The sequence below is a fragment of the Rhipicephalus sanguineus genome, chromosome 10, assembly GCF_013339695.2.
Source record: "Rhipicephalus sanguineus isolate Rsan-2018 chromosome 10, BIME_Rsan_1.4, whole genome shotgun sequence".
Taxonomy (NCBI): Eukaryota; Metazoa; Arthropoda; class Arachnida; order Ixodida; family Ixodidae; genus Rhipicephalus; species Rhipicephalus sanguineus.
The window spans coordinates 145,101,664-145,118,043 of NC_051185.1; the positions used below are offsets into that span (position 1 = coordinate 145,101,664).

At 47.7% G+C, this 16,380-nt stretch overlaps 1 protein-coding gene across 1 annotated transcript in view; it reads right to left on the reverse strand.

Moving 5' to 3' along the window:
• LOC119372544 (ATP-binding cassette sub-family C member 3) overlaps positions 1-16,380 on the reverse strand; it is a 172,193-nt gene that overhangs the window by 53,388 nt on the left and 102,425 nt on the right. The window contains exon 18 of the mRNA XM_037643025.2: positions 10,129-10,204. Coding sequence (XP_037498953.1) covers positions 10,129-10,204 — 76 coding nt within the window. The remainder of the gene's footprint in view (positions 1-10,128; positions 10,205-16,380) is intronic.

The window sequence follows — 16,380 nt, forward strand, 5'->3', positions numbered from 1 at the left end:
TAGCTCTCGTCCAGCGCCCAGGATTTTCTATGATTTGATGTTTCAGTTGTAGAAGGGCGTCCTGCGTGGAGAGATGTCTTCGGAACCCAATCATGGTGTGTGGTAATAGTTCGTTGTATTCGAGGTAATCCGTAAGTCTAATGAGAAACGCATGCTCCATCAATTTGCCTACACAGGACGTGAGGGAGATAGGGCGCAGGTTCTCCAGCTGTAATTTTTTGCCGGGCTTCGGTATAAGTATGACCTGTGCTTCTTTCCATTGCTGGGGTAGCTTGCCACGCGCCCAACACTCGTTGATGTATTTTGTCAGTTTTTCTATCGATCCGTAATCGAGAGTGCGCAGTGCCCTGTTCGGTATTCGATCTGGACCGGGGGCCGACTGGGTGTTGAGTTTGATGAGGGCTGCCTCGATTTCGGCAACGGAGAATTCCGCGTCCAGGGTGGTGTTGGTTTCTCCCGTGTAGTCCGGATGTACTTGCGGTGGCGTTTGGGATATGTAACGGAGTTCCGCCTCTCGTAGGAAATCTTGCTCCGTTCCCCCGTAAGCGTGTATAATTTTGTATATGCCTTGCCTATGTGTGGTCTTGGTATTGGCAGGATCTATCAGGTACCGCAGCATTTGCCACGTGCGACTCGTAGTGAGCTGACCGTCCATCTCCGTGCATTTCTCTTCCCACTGTTGTTTTTGTAGGCTAAGCGCGTGCTTTTCTATTTCTTTGTTGAGCTGCGCTATCCGTTTTCGCAGTCTTCGATTGTGTCTCTGTTGTTTCCAACGGTGCTGCAGCTGGGTTTTGGCTTCCCACATGTGCAATAACCGGGTGTCTATACTCTCGAGCCCAGCTGTCGACGGTATCATTTGCGTCACGCGCTTGATGTCCCGCCGAAGTTGGTCGGTCCAGTGTTCTATGTCTGATGTCTTCGGATTGTTGCTTGTCACGATTTTTCCGTAGCTGGTTCCAATTAGTGATCTTTATTTGGCGACCGGCATTGTGTTCCTGTGGGCCGCCTTCTGCTTCTATGGAAATAATGTAGTGATCACTACCCAAGTCTTGCATGGTGTTCGTCCAAATGACTTTGCGTGTGTTGCACGTAAAGGTAAGGTCCGGCGTCGTGTCGGTGCTGACGCTGTTGCCCTGCCTTGTTGGTACTGCGGGGTCAGTGACCAGCTCGAGGCCGGCGTGTTGCGCCGTTGCCCACAAATGCCTGCCTTTCGGGTGATCGTGCTTGTAACCCCACGCCGTGTGCACCGCGTTGAAGTCGCCCCCAATGAAGAGCTGTTGCCCCTTGGCGATGTCAAGTGCTCGTTTGAAGAGGACGTGGAAGCGGTGTTTGCGGCATCTGGGACTGCTGTAGACGTTCAGTACGAAGATGCTGTCGGGCGTCTTGCGTGGTGGAATTAATTCTACGAGGACGTTTTCAATGTCCCTGACATGGGTGTCGTGTTCGATAGCCGTGTGCGCTCGCTTGATCAACGTGGTGACGTTTGGTTTCTCCGCCTTGCCTGTTATTGACTGGTACCCCAAAAGTTTGGCGGGGCCGTTCGTTTCCTGCAATATGATGACGTCTGGGCGTTCGGGGATCGTTTTCAGATATTGTTGTAAGTGTGCTCGCTTGTTTCGGTAACTTCTGCAGTTCCACTGCCATATCGTGTGTTTTTGTTTCGATGGGTGCCGGGCCATGTTCACGTGGTGCTAAATGTGTGGCGCCGCTTCGCTATGCGACGTCCCCAGCGTGCTGTTAGCAGCTTCTAATCTGGACAGTCTGAGGTGAACGCTCTCCAAGCTCTGCTGGATGGTACGCGTGATGGTTGCGGTGATAGTTTCCTCTAGACTGCTTAACCGACCCTCGAGTGCTTCGAGTCGCGCGTCGCGTATTGCTGCGCGCGTGCGCTTGAGACGTGCTGCCTTTAGAGGGGTGGGAGCGGGTCTGCGTTTAGTATCAGGGCCTTCTACCTCATCGTCCTCTGTGGGTTCTTCTTGTGTTTCCTGCATTGCCTGTGGATCAGTCTCGCTGTTCGCGGCGGACTGCAGTTGTTGTATGAGTTCGTCTTTTGCGCGAATCTGTGCCTACATGTGTTCAATTTGCCTTTTCATCGTTTGCATAGCCTGTGTTAATTGAGCTATCTCCGTCTCTATCTTAGTGGGCGTTTTGCCGCCAGCCTCCGCGTTTGGTGCTCGTTTTCCCTTGACCGCATCTGCAAAGCTCACCGATTCAGCGGTCTTGGTGTCCCCCGTTGGGGTCCCTCTGGGAGTGCGACTGCGGGCCCGGCGTTTCTGATGCTGCTGGGGGCCCGGGGTGCGGCTCCGGGACCGGGAGCGGCTTTGACTGCTGGTCCTGGATCTTGAGCGGGGCTTGCCGGCGGGACCGGTGGTGGCAGCGGCCTCCGCCTCCTCGGCGGCCCTGCGTCGTTCCCATTGCCTCTTCGTCACGACGTAGGGGGTCTTGTACCTTGCGCGGCAGTTGCGATCCGCCGTCATGTGTGTGCCCCCGCACAGCTTGCATCGGGGGGAGCACTGGTGGTCGGGGCCTGGGTTAGGGGCGTCACAACCACGGCACACTTTGTCCTGAGGGTTTGGGCACACGTCCATGCGGTGACCAAGTCTTCCACAGCAGTGACACATATCGATTTGCTTGCGATACAGGACGCAGCGAAGAAGGGCGCCGCCGTACCTGACGTAGGTGGGCACTCGCGGTCCTTCAAATGCCACTACGACGGTCGTGGTGTTACTGAGCCGTTTGGCTGCCAGGGCTTGAGGGTTGCGTGCGTGAACGATGTTGGAGTGAATTGACATGGCGTCCTCCTCCAACGGGATGCCCTTGATTATTCCCTTCACTGTGTAGTCGGGGGCCGTCTCGTAGGCACTGATCTCGTGGCGGCGGTCGCCGACGGTGATGGCTTGCAACTGTCTGTACTTAGCGGCGTGAGTAGCGTGGGGTGTACTCACGACTATGATGTTTTGGTGGTTGTTGGAGCACACCGTGTCCTCTCCAGCTTCATGCGCAGGTACGTTGGCCGCCCGGTAAATGGCCGATGCGAGGCGCACGGTTCCGGTGGTGGCCACGTCGAGGCCTCCTCGGGGTCGTACCACGATCTTGAAATCGCTTCGTGGGAGTAGTGGCATTTTGCTGTTCCTGATAACTTGCTGCCTGACGTTACGCTGTTGTTGACGTGAACGCTGTCGGTTGCCGTCCGCTCCCTCGCCGGTGCGGGAGTGGGCTCCGGTCTGGTTGTTGCTCTACGCGTTCGCGCGGTTAGCTTGGGTCTTGGATCCGATGGTGCACCAACCGGCGCCCTCCAGAAACTCTTCGGGGGAGATATCCTCCCCGTTCACTTGGACTTCCATCGTTGATGGGCGAAGCGGGCGCCCGCGTCAGAGAAAGCGCTCGGCGCGTCTACTCGGGTGGCTGGCTAGCGTTGCGCCGAGCCGGTCGAGCGCGGGTCAAAAACCTCTCGAATTCGGCAAAAAAGTCGTTTCCCACCTTGAATTGTGGTGTCAGTAGAATCCTGGTGACTTTTCGCATGCGTTGGTGTAAACTTCATAGGGTGAATAACCGAAAATCACTGGGAAATCGTTCTTGGAAGACGGAGCCGACGTGAGATGCGTCCGCTCCCTTCGGCGACCCTTTCTTCTGTAGAGTTCCTGATGTTTTTTTTATTTTCCTCCTTGGGCAGAGTGACAGCCTTGTCTCAAAGTTCGACGACGAATGCGCCCTGCCAATATGCACACGATAATGATAAATGGCGAGCACATGGCGAGCGAAAGCAAGCTGACGAAACGCTGAGCAGATTGTTTCCCTTACACACTTGGTTGAAACACTTTATGGGGTTAACAACCATGAAGTGCGAACAAAATACTTTTTTGACCGTTGAAGCACTTTACGGTTGTCGCAAGGTTACAGAAATGTTTTCGTACAGGATGTGAGCACAGCTTGAACGACTGCGCAGGTTCTTTATGTTTGCATGCAAGCAGTGAGCGGTGGTCGCTTGACTTGTACGGGAAATAAGTTGACAGTTGTTCTAGGTCATATCGCTTCCGTCTGAGGGACGGCTCTCCAACAGTAGAGAACACGTAATTTTTTCAATGCGAAAGCCTTCGATACCTCATGAAACACGAGAATAGCCCATCGGCGTCTTCGAGATTTGGCGAGACCTGACGATGCTTCGCGAGACCTGCAGCTAGAAGAATAATGCAAAAATATCAAGTAAAAATTTGGAGGACGCTTGAGATTCGCCTTTAAGACTAGAAGGCGATAGCGTGAACGGGCCACGTCAGCATCGCCTTCTCAATTGCTAGCCTTGCTTCGGCCCTCGGTGCATGCCTCAACCGTGCCGTAAGGAAACCAACGACTGTGCACGTAACATTGGCCGTTTCAAACTATCCTAGAACGCCTGCTTCAAATGCAGTTCTTAATTGCCTACCACGCCATAATTCCTCCTTTAGCAAATCAGCGAAGGGCGCACTACGCGTCTGTAAGGCAACGTGCGAACAGACGCAGCTTCTCACTTCGTACACCAGAGGAAAAGCTGGCGCTAGTGTCCATGGGAGCTGCAATGCATGGCCCTTCAGCCAGCATGGGAATGATGAGCAGTACAGCCACCCAGTTTTCTAACCTGAGTGCGGAGGCGTCGACCGCCGAGTCGATGAGCACCGTACAACGAAGCGCAGCGGAGAAATGAACGAGAGCTCACGCGTGCGAGTGATGAGCACTTGTGTGCAGCTGTCTTCTGCTAGGCTGTTTCTGGACCCGAACACCACCCCGCTTCTTTTGAGCACCGTTATCGTCATCTTTTTTCTTTCCTTTTCTCTGCATGCGGCCTTCAACGTATAAAGAAAAATTCAAGTGGTCGCGCTTGGTATGGATGGGGTGCGATATGCATACGCTGATTATGCAGGCTGTTTCAAGAAAGGTGTCCAAAATCGTCAAAAGTCAGGGAAAGGCCATAATAAATGCGAAGGTTTTCTTAGCGAAATTAAGACACTTTCGCCGTTCTATCTATCTATCTATCTATCTATCTATCTATCTATCTATCTATCTATCTATCTATCTATCTATCTATCTATCTATCTATCTATCTATCTATCTATCTATCTATCTATCTATCTAGACGCCTACGTCTGGGCGCTCTCCTGGTCGTCTCCATAGCTTGTAATTAGGGGTGTGCGAATATTGGAATTTCGAATTCGAATCAAATAGAACCTAATCGAATAATTCGATTCGGCTTTCGAAATAGTACCTAATCGATTAGTTCAGTTCGACTTTCGAAAAGCTAGTATTCGAAGTTTCGAACAATTTGACAGGACGAATATCTAAAACGCGACAAAGGCCAGTGGTGCAACTTGGTTAGAGTGGGGTGACTAAAACCAACGCTAACGTCGTTACAGTAGGCCTTTTGTTAAAACTTTCACCAACATCCTGGTTCAAAAGCGAGCGCATGCTGATCTTAACGGAGATTATGTGATTTGCGCTCGCAGAAAGACGCATGAGAAAACTGTCAATCCCTTCACAACCTCGTTCCCGAAACGAAGGCACGGACTTCTTGCGTAGTTCGGCCGTGTGTGCCGCAAGCGCCGCAAAGCGTCCTGACTTTGGCCTGCGAAACCCTTAGTCATTGGCTTTGCATGTAAAAGTTTGTTCACGCTGGGCAGTCGCTACTGCCGCACCGAACCACTCGTTCAGAATCGCCCATCATTTCGGCACGCAGTTAAAAAGCTGCTGTGAATGGGCGCCCGAAGATTTTTGGGGCCGGAGCGCCCATGGCGATGAAGCACAACATTACCGTTGTCAGATGAGCAGTATTGCCTTGCGCGACCATGGGAAAAAAAAAGAAGCTACCATAGCCCCCCTGTTTGTCGTTCGGAGGTTAGGTTGCTGACTGGAATGGCGGCTCTTTTGTCAACATGCTTGCGCGCCCCCATAGAAGCTGAAACAAATGCCACTCCCGAACAAGTGCGTAATAAAACTGTCGGCACGCCGTAGCGTCCCTGTTTTTCCCTTTCTGTTGCCGTTGCCGGCGGTACACACTTCGTGTAAACATACTATTCGATTCGATATTCGATATTTTTGGCCACTATTCGGCACCATTCGATTCGAATTCGATTCGTGAACTTTCACTATTCCACACCCCTACTTGTAATATACCAATATTGACATAGCAGGGGATCAGTGTATGACGAACACGATTCACTGGTCATGACATGAATAACTCAAAGCGCCTGTCACGTACGTCGTGCGATCCTTTTCCGTCAATCACGCGTGGCACATTCCCGCATACCGCAGTTCATGTTATTCAGGTATGTGCCACAGGTGATTCAGTCTCAATCAACAGACTAACGGCGAACATACACATTGACACGCAAGGCAACTCAGAAACCTGAAGACACAACACCCCTGAATAACGCTAGACTGCCATCCACTCGTCTACGTGGTCCGCCAGGATAACTATATTTAGGTCACAAAGGGTCACATCTGCCGAGGCAGTCTTCGGATACGATAAGCGCCATCCACTTAAGTTAGTCTACGTAGCACTTTCCAGGGCTACGAGCCTCGACGGCCTATACATCGCCAACGCAAAAAGTGACTTCAGGTTCTGGCATGGCGCCAGCTGTATAGACACAGTCCGTCGACGACACGACCCGGCTAGCAACCACTGATCTCCATTAGGAGGAGCTGGATGGCGCATCGAGCACGCGGGCGTGAAGCCACCGGAAGCCGCCGTTTTTGTCCCAGAAGAGAACTTTTCTCTTCTTTTTTTAAAGAAATACCTGCCTGTGGCGCAGTAAACTGTACGAATGGACCGGAAAAGTCGCCAGGGAAGACATTTCACGCGTAAGTATCTCAAAGTTGCATTACTTTTTACGCATTTTGTTCGTTGCAGCACTCCGCCATATTCGGACGGTGTCGGCACGGCGTCTGTCATATTTCGTGTAGCGTTCGTCGGCGTCTCAAGTGAGGCGTAATCGCAGAGTTTGAAAAAATAAAAAAGAAAAGCGATCATAACAACAGCTGCCACCCGAGAATATTTGAATTGCGCGACTGAAACAGACAGAAGACGCCAGCTTCCGGGACAAAACAGGGGACCTTCCGGTGGCTTCACAAGCGCCCGCCTCGCAGAGCGGGGATGCGCCGTCCAGCCTTTTTAATGGAGGTCAGTGCTAGCAACAGGCCTCTAGACATTGTTTTGGACAGGACTACCACCTTCATTCGGTGCCACAACCACAACAATCACCACACGCTCGCCGCTCTCAACGTACAGTCTGTCCACGCGCACGTCCATGACCTCGAAAAACACGCTCTGCTCACAGAAATTGGCGTGTTAGCTCTTTCTGGAACCTGGAACGATGAGCACACTGCAATCACGGGATTCCGATGTGTCGTCCACAGCAAGCGGCTTCATTGCAGGTGCGGCGGCTATAACACGGCGACGCGCAACTCCAACGTAGGTCGCATTCCACTTCGCCGGCCGCCAAACATCGAACACACACAGACAAGCAGCGGAATCGGCGAGGTGTGCGTTGCGCACATCAGTCACAATAAGAAAGACATTGCGCTCGCCGCCATCTACGTGAGGACCGTCAAGAACCCCTTCTAGGGTTCGTGAAACGTGCGTGCGTTCGTCATCATAACGAACAAGTATGAGCACTACATATAAGCTTGCCGCGTCTGGTGTTGGTAATACCTATGTTGCTGCGGCCGCACACTATGTCTTGGAAGCCATATTTATATTGGAAAACAGGGATTGTGCTGAAAAGGTGGTGCTCTCTAAGAAAATGGAAAGAAAGGAAGGCATTCTTACTACGTGATCAATAACTGTATGTTACCTACGACTTGCAACAACTGTTTGAGTCTCATCATAAAATAAAGCAGCATTTATTTCAGCAAGGCAAATCAGAAAATTATCAGTAAACTTAAGTACTATTTTTTGGCGCGGTAGCAGGCATGCGCTTCGGTTCCGTAGCTTCCACAGTGCTATCAAGAAAGGTTGTCGCGCAGTATAGTAATAATTGCGAAGTAATGAAATTCACCTGAATTCAGTGGCGAAACCGAAACCAAAATGCGAAAGAGCGCCACTGCCATATTGTTCTGAAACGTCCAGAATGAGTGAGCTCCCTACACCTCTGTAATCGTTGTCTTGAATAGTGACGTCATTCTGGTCGCCTGCTTGTTGCGCTCATCGGTGCTTCGGTTTCCGTTTCGCCGTTGAATTTGGTTGAACTTTCTTACGCCAGAATAATTACAAGTGGCCGCTTTTTCTATGTCTCAAAGCTGCAATTGGTTCTTCGCATAAAGAACTTCAATTCTCCCATTTTACATAACCGCCTTACTCCACTAATTAAAGAGTCAAATAATCTAACCTGCTTAATTACTGTCCCTAATGAAGTCCTTAACAATCTTAAGATGCCTGCTGCCACATAAAAAGCGTTTGGGAAGACTGCGAGAAAATATCACATTTTTCTGATTTTTGAGGATTTTAGACACATTTCTTGAAACATCCGGCATACAGTGCGTGCGTATTCCAAAATTTTTTCTCTTTTTCCTGTGCTTCACACAGCACTATTATCCTGAGGCAAAGAAATATACCTGCACTGCAATCAAAAAACAGAACGAAAATCAGGTGGGCTTGGGTCCGTTTAGCATAACAGCCTGGCACAAAAAGTCTGGCATAGAAAGCGGACTGTTCATTGCGCGTATGCGTATTCTCGCTCATTTCGCCGCTGTGTTCCATAACGCGGCGCTTATCGATTTGGCGGGCAACGCCCGCGCCTTTAGGTAAAAAAAAAGCGGCTGAACGTTGATTTACCTAAACATCGTTCTTTCGGCTCCATGCGTATTTTTGTAGATTTAAAACTGGTAATTAATGCGGTACAAATAAAACGTATTGCAATAACTACGACGTGTTCAGATGCCGACGCGCTCAGATTTTACTCGTGTAAAAAAAATGGCGTCACTCGGAAATTTGGAATAATGTTGCTACGGTTTCAATGTTGCCTTTTCTGCGGACGTCTAGATTTAACAGCAATTTTTTTAGGTGAAGTAGGAAATCCGAATACTTTTTTAGGTACGATAGGCCTAGATAAAAAGATTGGGTGAACATTACTATGGTTTTCAAGCACACAAAAGAGCAACAGTTTCGCCACAAGGGCGAAGCAAAGAATGCGATAGCAACAATTCGACATGTCACGCGAAGAACGGCAAGCGGCTCGACACTTGCAGCGGGCCGCTCAAGCGCAATGGACGCACGAAAAGAACACACACAGGACGAGCGCGAGCTAACAACGGTCACAGCTCGACACTTGCCGCGCGCTGCTCTCAAACACAAGGAGAACGCTCGAAAAGAACGCACAGGTGTACACAGGAGAAGCGCGAACTAACAACTGCCGCAGTTGTTACTTATTTGTGTTTGAGCAGTGCGCTACAACCCAATGCTCTCAGATATATATTTTCAATTTGCGGCGCGTGGGAGTGACATCTCCGCGTCTCCTGTCGCGCGGTGGCATTCGACGAAATGTTTAACCGGCGTTGCGCATCACAAGTGGGTGCAAAAATAAGCCACTCTTCAGTTCGCGTCTCTAGGGTAGCTTTCAAGCTGAAGCAAGATCTTTTTTTTTTTGTATAGGAGCGGTGCTTGAAAGTGCGCCCGTCGGGCAATTAAGCAGGTGATACTGCACACTCTGAAGTACCTCCGAGCTCTGTGTACCGCCAGCGGTAAATGGCACATATAAAAAGCTTGAGGGTAGTGAGAACGAGTGGAACGTGGTCAAGTTGTCTAACGCGGTGCGCTGCAGAGCGAGGGGTTGCAGGTTCGTATCCTGTTGGCGCGTTTCGGATTTTTTTTCTCACTTTTCTTTGTGCCTTTTATTTATATATACATACATATACATATCCGGGACATGACGGCGATGGTAACGGCAAAAACCAGCCGAAAGTGTCTATATAATTGCTATCGCAATCACAATATTCAGTCTTGTGTGAAAAAACGCATATCTTGTGATATGCAGTGCTAAAGCTCACGTGAGGCGCTCGACTGAGAAGAACACGAAGACGCTTTTCGCCTTCAAGTCGTCTAAGGCGAATGCATAAGCGACCGTGCGACTTTTGAGACTGTAACGTAGCTCTGAAAATACGGACCTTGTCGGAACCTTGCTGCTCTTTCTCGGTGACGCGTCCAGCCGATTCGTTCTCTTGGCCTCCCTTAGTTTCTGACCTGGAAGGTGTCAAAGTTTATGTTACATGCGTGCAGCATTTCTTTTCTTACCTCAAATCTGTTCACAGCAATCGACCGTCCGATGAGGTTCCGAAGACAACGTCACAACATCGTTCTTATCAGTATATTCTCTGTCCCCTGCAGAGCGAAGGCTTCTGCCAATGACCTCCCATTTACCCTCTAGTGTGCGAGCTCATCCTATCTCATGCCTGAGATCTTTTCAAGTTCACCACACCACCTTATTTGGCATCGTCAGCTGCGTGTTTCATACCTTACTATCTATTACGTAACTCTCACCGCCCATAGGTTGTCTGTCCTAAGCATCACGTGAACCACCCAGATCCACATTCTCTCCCCTAAAGGCAACAGAGATATCGACTACTGCTGCTTATTCGCTGATCCACTCTGTTCTCTTCCTGTCTTTGGATGTTACGTTGGGCGTTTTTGTTCCATCGGACGCGGCGTGGTTCTTCGCTACGAGTTTGTTATTGTTTAAATTTCTGCCTCGTATGTTATTAATGGTAGAATGCAACGACCATACGCTTTCATATTAAAGACCACGGTTACACACCGCTATGATTTCGGAATGTTTCACGTATGCACTCCGGCCCGTTCATATTCTTCGGTGCATTTCGTTTGCATGAGAATGCTCCCGTATACTGACATTAACGTACATCGTCTTGTACTTAATATAGAGCCCGGTCTCCGTTCATGAACTCTCGTTCTCTCACCAGGTCCGTAAAAATTATCTTCCTCTTCTTCACGTTTCTCGTCAACCCCCCTTTAGAACCTTCTAAATTAAGGTCTTCAATCATTTTGTGTAATTCATCGCCATCATTGCTGATGAGTGCGTACTCAAACGAAAAGTTTATGGCTGGTATCGGGGTTAATCATCATTCCTCCTTTACAATTTACTCGTTTGTGTACTTCATCAAAGCATGCACTAAGCAATAATGGACATATTGCACTTCATTGCCTAACGCATTTTTGATCGCATTTTTTCTTCTTTGTGAAGAAGGGTAGCTGCGGAAACATTGTGGATATTGGTCATAGTATTCACATGTACCTCAGGTACTCCTTAGTGACGCAATGCCTCCAAGACTGGTGGTGTCGCGGTATCGCTACACGCATGGCTACACTAAACCACGGAATTTAAAAAAAATATTGCTGCCGTGGAACTTATGCCTCCAAAATGAAGCCAAGTATACGCCATCTTAACAGTGGCAAGATAAAACGTCAGCAGGCAGCCAAGAAAAAGCAGCGTTTGTCTCACAAGCCCTACCAGTTTAATCCGGTTTTTTTTAGAGAGACAGTACTTAACGTGTACCCTTGTGTTAAAATTTTCTTTCGGAAGCCTAATCTAGGCAAATTTTATTGGAGGTTAAGTCATCGAAACTGATCTTGTTATGTTATTTTCGTCGGGAACAACGATCTCTTCTTTCATAATTAGCCTGGCTCTTACAATAACAGAGCACAGACACTTTGGCTCTAAGCGGAGACCACACGGAAAACATCATGTTTCCGAGATAAACCAGGGGCAAACCATGTCTTCACTTTCACGGTAATGCGTTGCGAGTGCTTCCACTCCAGCATTTCTTCACGCGATGCTTGTATTCAGTGACCTGTGATGCTGGTGATGTTGGTGTTCCAAAAAACACTCCTCACCCACAAAACTTCCCTCACCCACATCTGGCGCGCCCCAAGTAATTAAAACTAAACAAATTTTCTTTCCGGTGCCGGGGTTTGGACCTGGGTCTTCCTGGTTCAAAATTGAGTGCCTTGAACACTAGGGATGTCACTTTTATTTCTCTTTATTGCAGCATGTATCATTCAAACAAAAGCAAATACATACCCACTAAGCGTTAAGCCTATCTTCGGCTACAAGTCAAGAGCAGTGCGGCTTTTCAACGTTCAGTTTTATTAACCGACACTGAAAACGCGTCTTGTGTGTATGCCTTATACCTCCGTGTGACATGCGCGATGCGCTGTTTTTATGTATATATGTAGGTTCTGTCGTCTAATAAAGAATCAGTTTTGAGTGAGTGCTTCTGGTGTGTGTTACCCTTCTTCGTCCTGCGTCACTTATTTGCGCTCAAAGTTTTATATCATAGAGGACCCCCCTTTAGCCAATGGTACCCGCTGCGTGAACGTGACGTCGCGGCCGACCGATTTGTGCCTACACACTCTTATTCAAGTCCCGTATAACGTCCGGTACATAAACGGCCCATTTTTATTCCACCTGAAGGTACTCCATATAAGCGGCCCTTCAATCGCCATTAAGCGTGACAAATTCTGCGGTGACGGGCTGGGCCCGCTATATGCGGCCGCGAGCGGACGCAACGCTTATATGGAGCCCGGGGTTTATTGACGCGAAAATTTCTCGAGCGGACGCAACGCTTATACAGGGCCCTTGTTTATGCGGAAAATTGAGATCGGCGCCGCGGCGAGAAGCGAAAGAGCGCCGAGCGAGCGTGCTCAAGGCTCGAAGACCACGTTGACGTCGTGTAGTGTTTCCTGTGTTGGTGCCGGATGCGGCCGGTAACTCGAGATACAGCCAATACAGCCAGCGCCTCCCTGACCTAGGCAATCGTATCTGATTTCGTGCGATGCACGTGCGTGGGAAACGCAGCGGGCGTGCCGAGTTACGTCAGTCGCCTCTGCTGCTTCGTTCGCCTCGCACCGTTTTTGTTTAAAGTATACAAGTTCGTATTGTAGACGTGCCTTTCTATCTGTTTACGCGTGAATACGCAAAATTATCAAGCAAACAACGCCCGCGACGTCTACGAACTCAACGTGCCAAGGAAGTTTTCACCTTTGATCACGTTCTCTCCCTCCTCACGCTCTGACTTATCCCCCCCTACAGTTCTCTCTCCCATGCGCGTCGAGCGGTGTCCGTCTCTTTTGCGCCCGTTCCTTGTGTGGTCTCTCTGTTTGCGTTGAGAATTCGGTCCCGCGATCGTCTTGGCGTGCTTCAACGTTTCGGCAGTGCCGATCAGGCCCTGCTACGTGGGATGTACACCTCGACCGACGTCAAAGGCATTCAGAGAGGAGCGTGCAGTTATGATGGCAGGTGTGAGTGCAAAGTGTGTCAGTGCGATGTCAGTCTGAGTGCATCAGATTGCTCGCGTACAGCCGCCAGCCAGGGGAACCAGGCGTGCCACATCAAGTTGCCTGGTGCTCCTACTGCGGGCACTGCCCCTTGAACCATGCACGACTGGGTGAGTTTATTTCGATGCTCCCAATCTTGTGTTGTGCTGTCAGAAACAAATTACCGCTCCTAACGAGTCTCTATAGATCTGTGAAAGGCGCATCGGAAGAGCCTCTTCCTCGGACATTTTCTTCGAAATGCATGAAGGTCGCTAACTGTCAGAAAGCGAAACACTGTTGCTCACTATTATGTGGTTCGCGAATCAAGAACGATATCAAGCAGCATCTGCAATTGTGCACCTGAAGCGGATGTATCTCTCATATATTGCTCAAAAACGGAATCAATATTGTACTTGCATGACTATCGTAAAACGTTCGTAAACAATGTAACTATTTATCTGCGTTTAGGTACTGCAACAGACTTAGATATTTGTTTCTGGTGGAGAGTTGATAAATTACAATTAGGTCTATAGCTAGCTCATTCCATTGTAGAATTTTCTTTCGCACGACAATTTTGTCACAATTATGCAGCAATTTTTGGCGCAGCATATGAAAAAAAAGCCATTCTATGTCTGACCAGACGACAAATACATGTTTGTCAAGACCACGTTGAAAGGAGATATTCAGGGTAATTTTACGCCCAATTATGATATATGCAAACACAAAATACTTTTGAATACAAGAATGTTTTTTTTGCAAAAGAGCTTTAATTTCAATGAAAGAAAGACAATATTCAATAAGCAGGTGGTGGCACCACTCTACACCTTACATGATGACTGGGAACTGCTGTGTATCCTAGTGTGGACATGGTCTTTAGTTTTTTCAATGTGGACTCTGTCACTACGTCCACCTTGTTTGTAGCAGAGTTCCTTCTCTGCCATTGAATAGGGTCCAGTCAATTCCTTTGTTTAAAATAGTTTAAGATAGTTCAAGTACATCTGTATGCGCAAAGGCGCACACACATAAGCAATCATGTAAGTCAATGTAGGCAATCCATTCCGGCCTTTTTGATTGTCCTGTGGTACTTCCATTTCCCAACAGAAACAGAAACTGACACTACCGCACTCAAGTTTAGTGCAAAAGGACATGCCCAACACACATGCCATCTGTCACCACCTGTGATATGTCATCATTGGGAGGTGGCTTCAGGCCTCCATTTCAGCCTACTATTGAAGCAAGCCAAGGCTCTGCTTTCCATAACTTATGGTCTCAGTACACTCATTTGGCTGCTGTTTTTACCAATTTTCATGGAACAGATATATGATATGAACATTGCGTGCGAAACACAAAGAAACGCTTGCTTATACACTTGTGAGATCTGACATTGTACCTGTGGCTGCTTTGAATGCATTAGCAAAATTTCAAGCAGTGGCACCTATAGCTGTCTATCGGGGTTGCTGAAACTGCTTTATTTACTGTGGCATAAACCACGCCCATAAAAATCTCAATTTATGCAAGGTTTTGCATCTAAAGCTTGCAATATTTTAGTGCTGGCATTCATCCATCCGCTAGCTCTGAATTGTTAGCTTTTTGTATAAAGATGTGCTGTGCAGAACATAAAACATATATTAGTTTTTATTACTTTTTTTCAGTATCTTGCAGATGTCCATGGGTTGCCAGGGCCCATGATTGTTTGGAGCTCGGTAGCAAAGCTTATTTTTTGTCCTGAGGACGAGCGTGTTACCCTGAAAGATGACTGCGCGCGGGAAAAGGCACTTTTCTTGTGTTTGACCGTACATTACATAAAGAATGTTACCTACCCGTCCGCTTTCGCCCAAACATTGGGACTAATTCAAAGTTTGCTGCTCAAGGAAGAGAGTTTACCACGTTGCTGGGCAAGCAGTAAACTGCTGAAGATTCTCAACAAGCTCAAGGACAACGCCAACTTATGTTCTTTCTTGTGCAGTTTTATTTCGTTTGTGTGTTTTTGTTACATTGTTAGGCTGGGTAGATAAGGCTGCTGGCTAGCTGAATTTTCACAAACTTTAGAGACATTTAAGTTTGTTTTATGTTCACGTACTTTTCAATGCTCTTTCTTTTGAGGATACCTGAGTAGCAGGTACACTAGCATTGGAATCTGTGGCAGACATCATGTGCAATAACAACTGTATGTATGTGTGTGTGTGTGTGTATGTGTGTGTGTTCATATATAAATATTCATTGTTCATTTTGTAGTTTTCCTCAGAGTATAACATACACAGTCATCATATTATTTCTGATGCATGTACTATGAAAAGTCTTATTTATTAGGGCATTATATTAGCATCTCACTTGTCGTTCATGCACAGCTGATACCCATGTTTTGAAATTTTATTAACCACTACCTACAGAAAAGCTGCGTCCTCAAACTTCAGGCCTACTAATATGGAGGGTATCTAGTTTAGTCATACATTAGTGATAAATCATAGTACCTACGTGCACTACACAGCTCATGATATAGCACAGAATTTTTTTCACTGTGTATTCTACGCATATATTGCAAATTAAGTGCCAGAAACAGGCAGGAAGCACACCTCAAGCCCTTCGTCTGTTTCCAAGGCTACGTATATGAGGCTGATCAAGGCTCACTTACTTGCAATACTTCTTTGTTACTCTAGTCAATTCTTTGTTATCATTGTGTTTAAGTAAAGTTAATATAATTGAAGGCATTTAGGTAGCTCCTGCCATTTATGTGGTGCAATTTTCCATGTATGTATTGACTTGCACTCCGCAAGAAACTAGAGTTTTTTCTACGTATAGGCGTGCTGAAACTCAAGCTAGGTCATTATCAATTAATTCTAGCCAGATGAGAAGGCCTGAAACCCCTAAAGCGTAGAAAAACAACCGTTCTGTTGAATTATTTGATCACCTATTTCGCAGTTGTTTTTTTACCTTGTTTCTGTAAAAGTGTAAGATTCACTTATCAGTTTACAAACGCTGTATTGGTGTATACAGTGTTGCACAGTTTTGTTTGTAATTGAAAATAAAATATGTCAAACTACAAAAGTGTGTACTATGTGTTCAGGCTTACTGACTGTGCAAATAGAGGT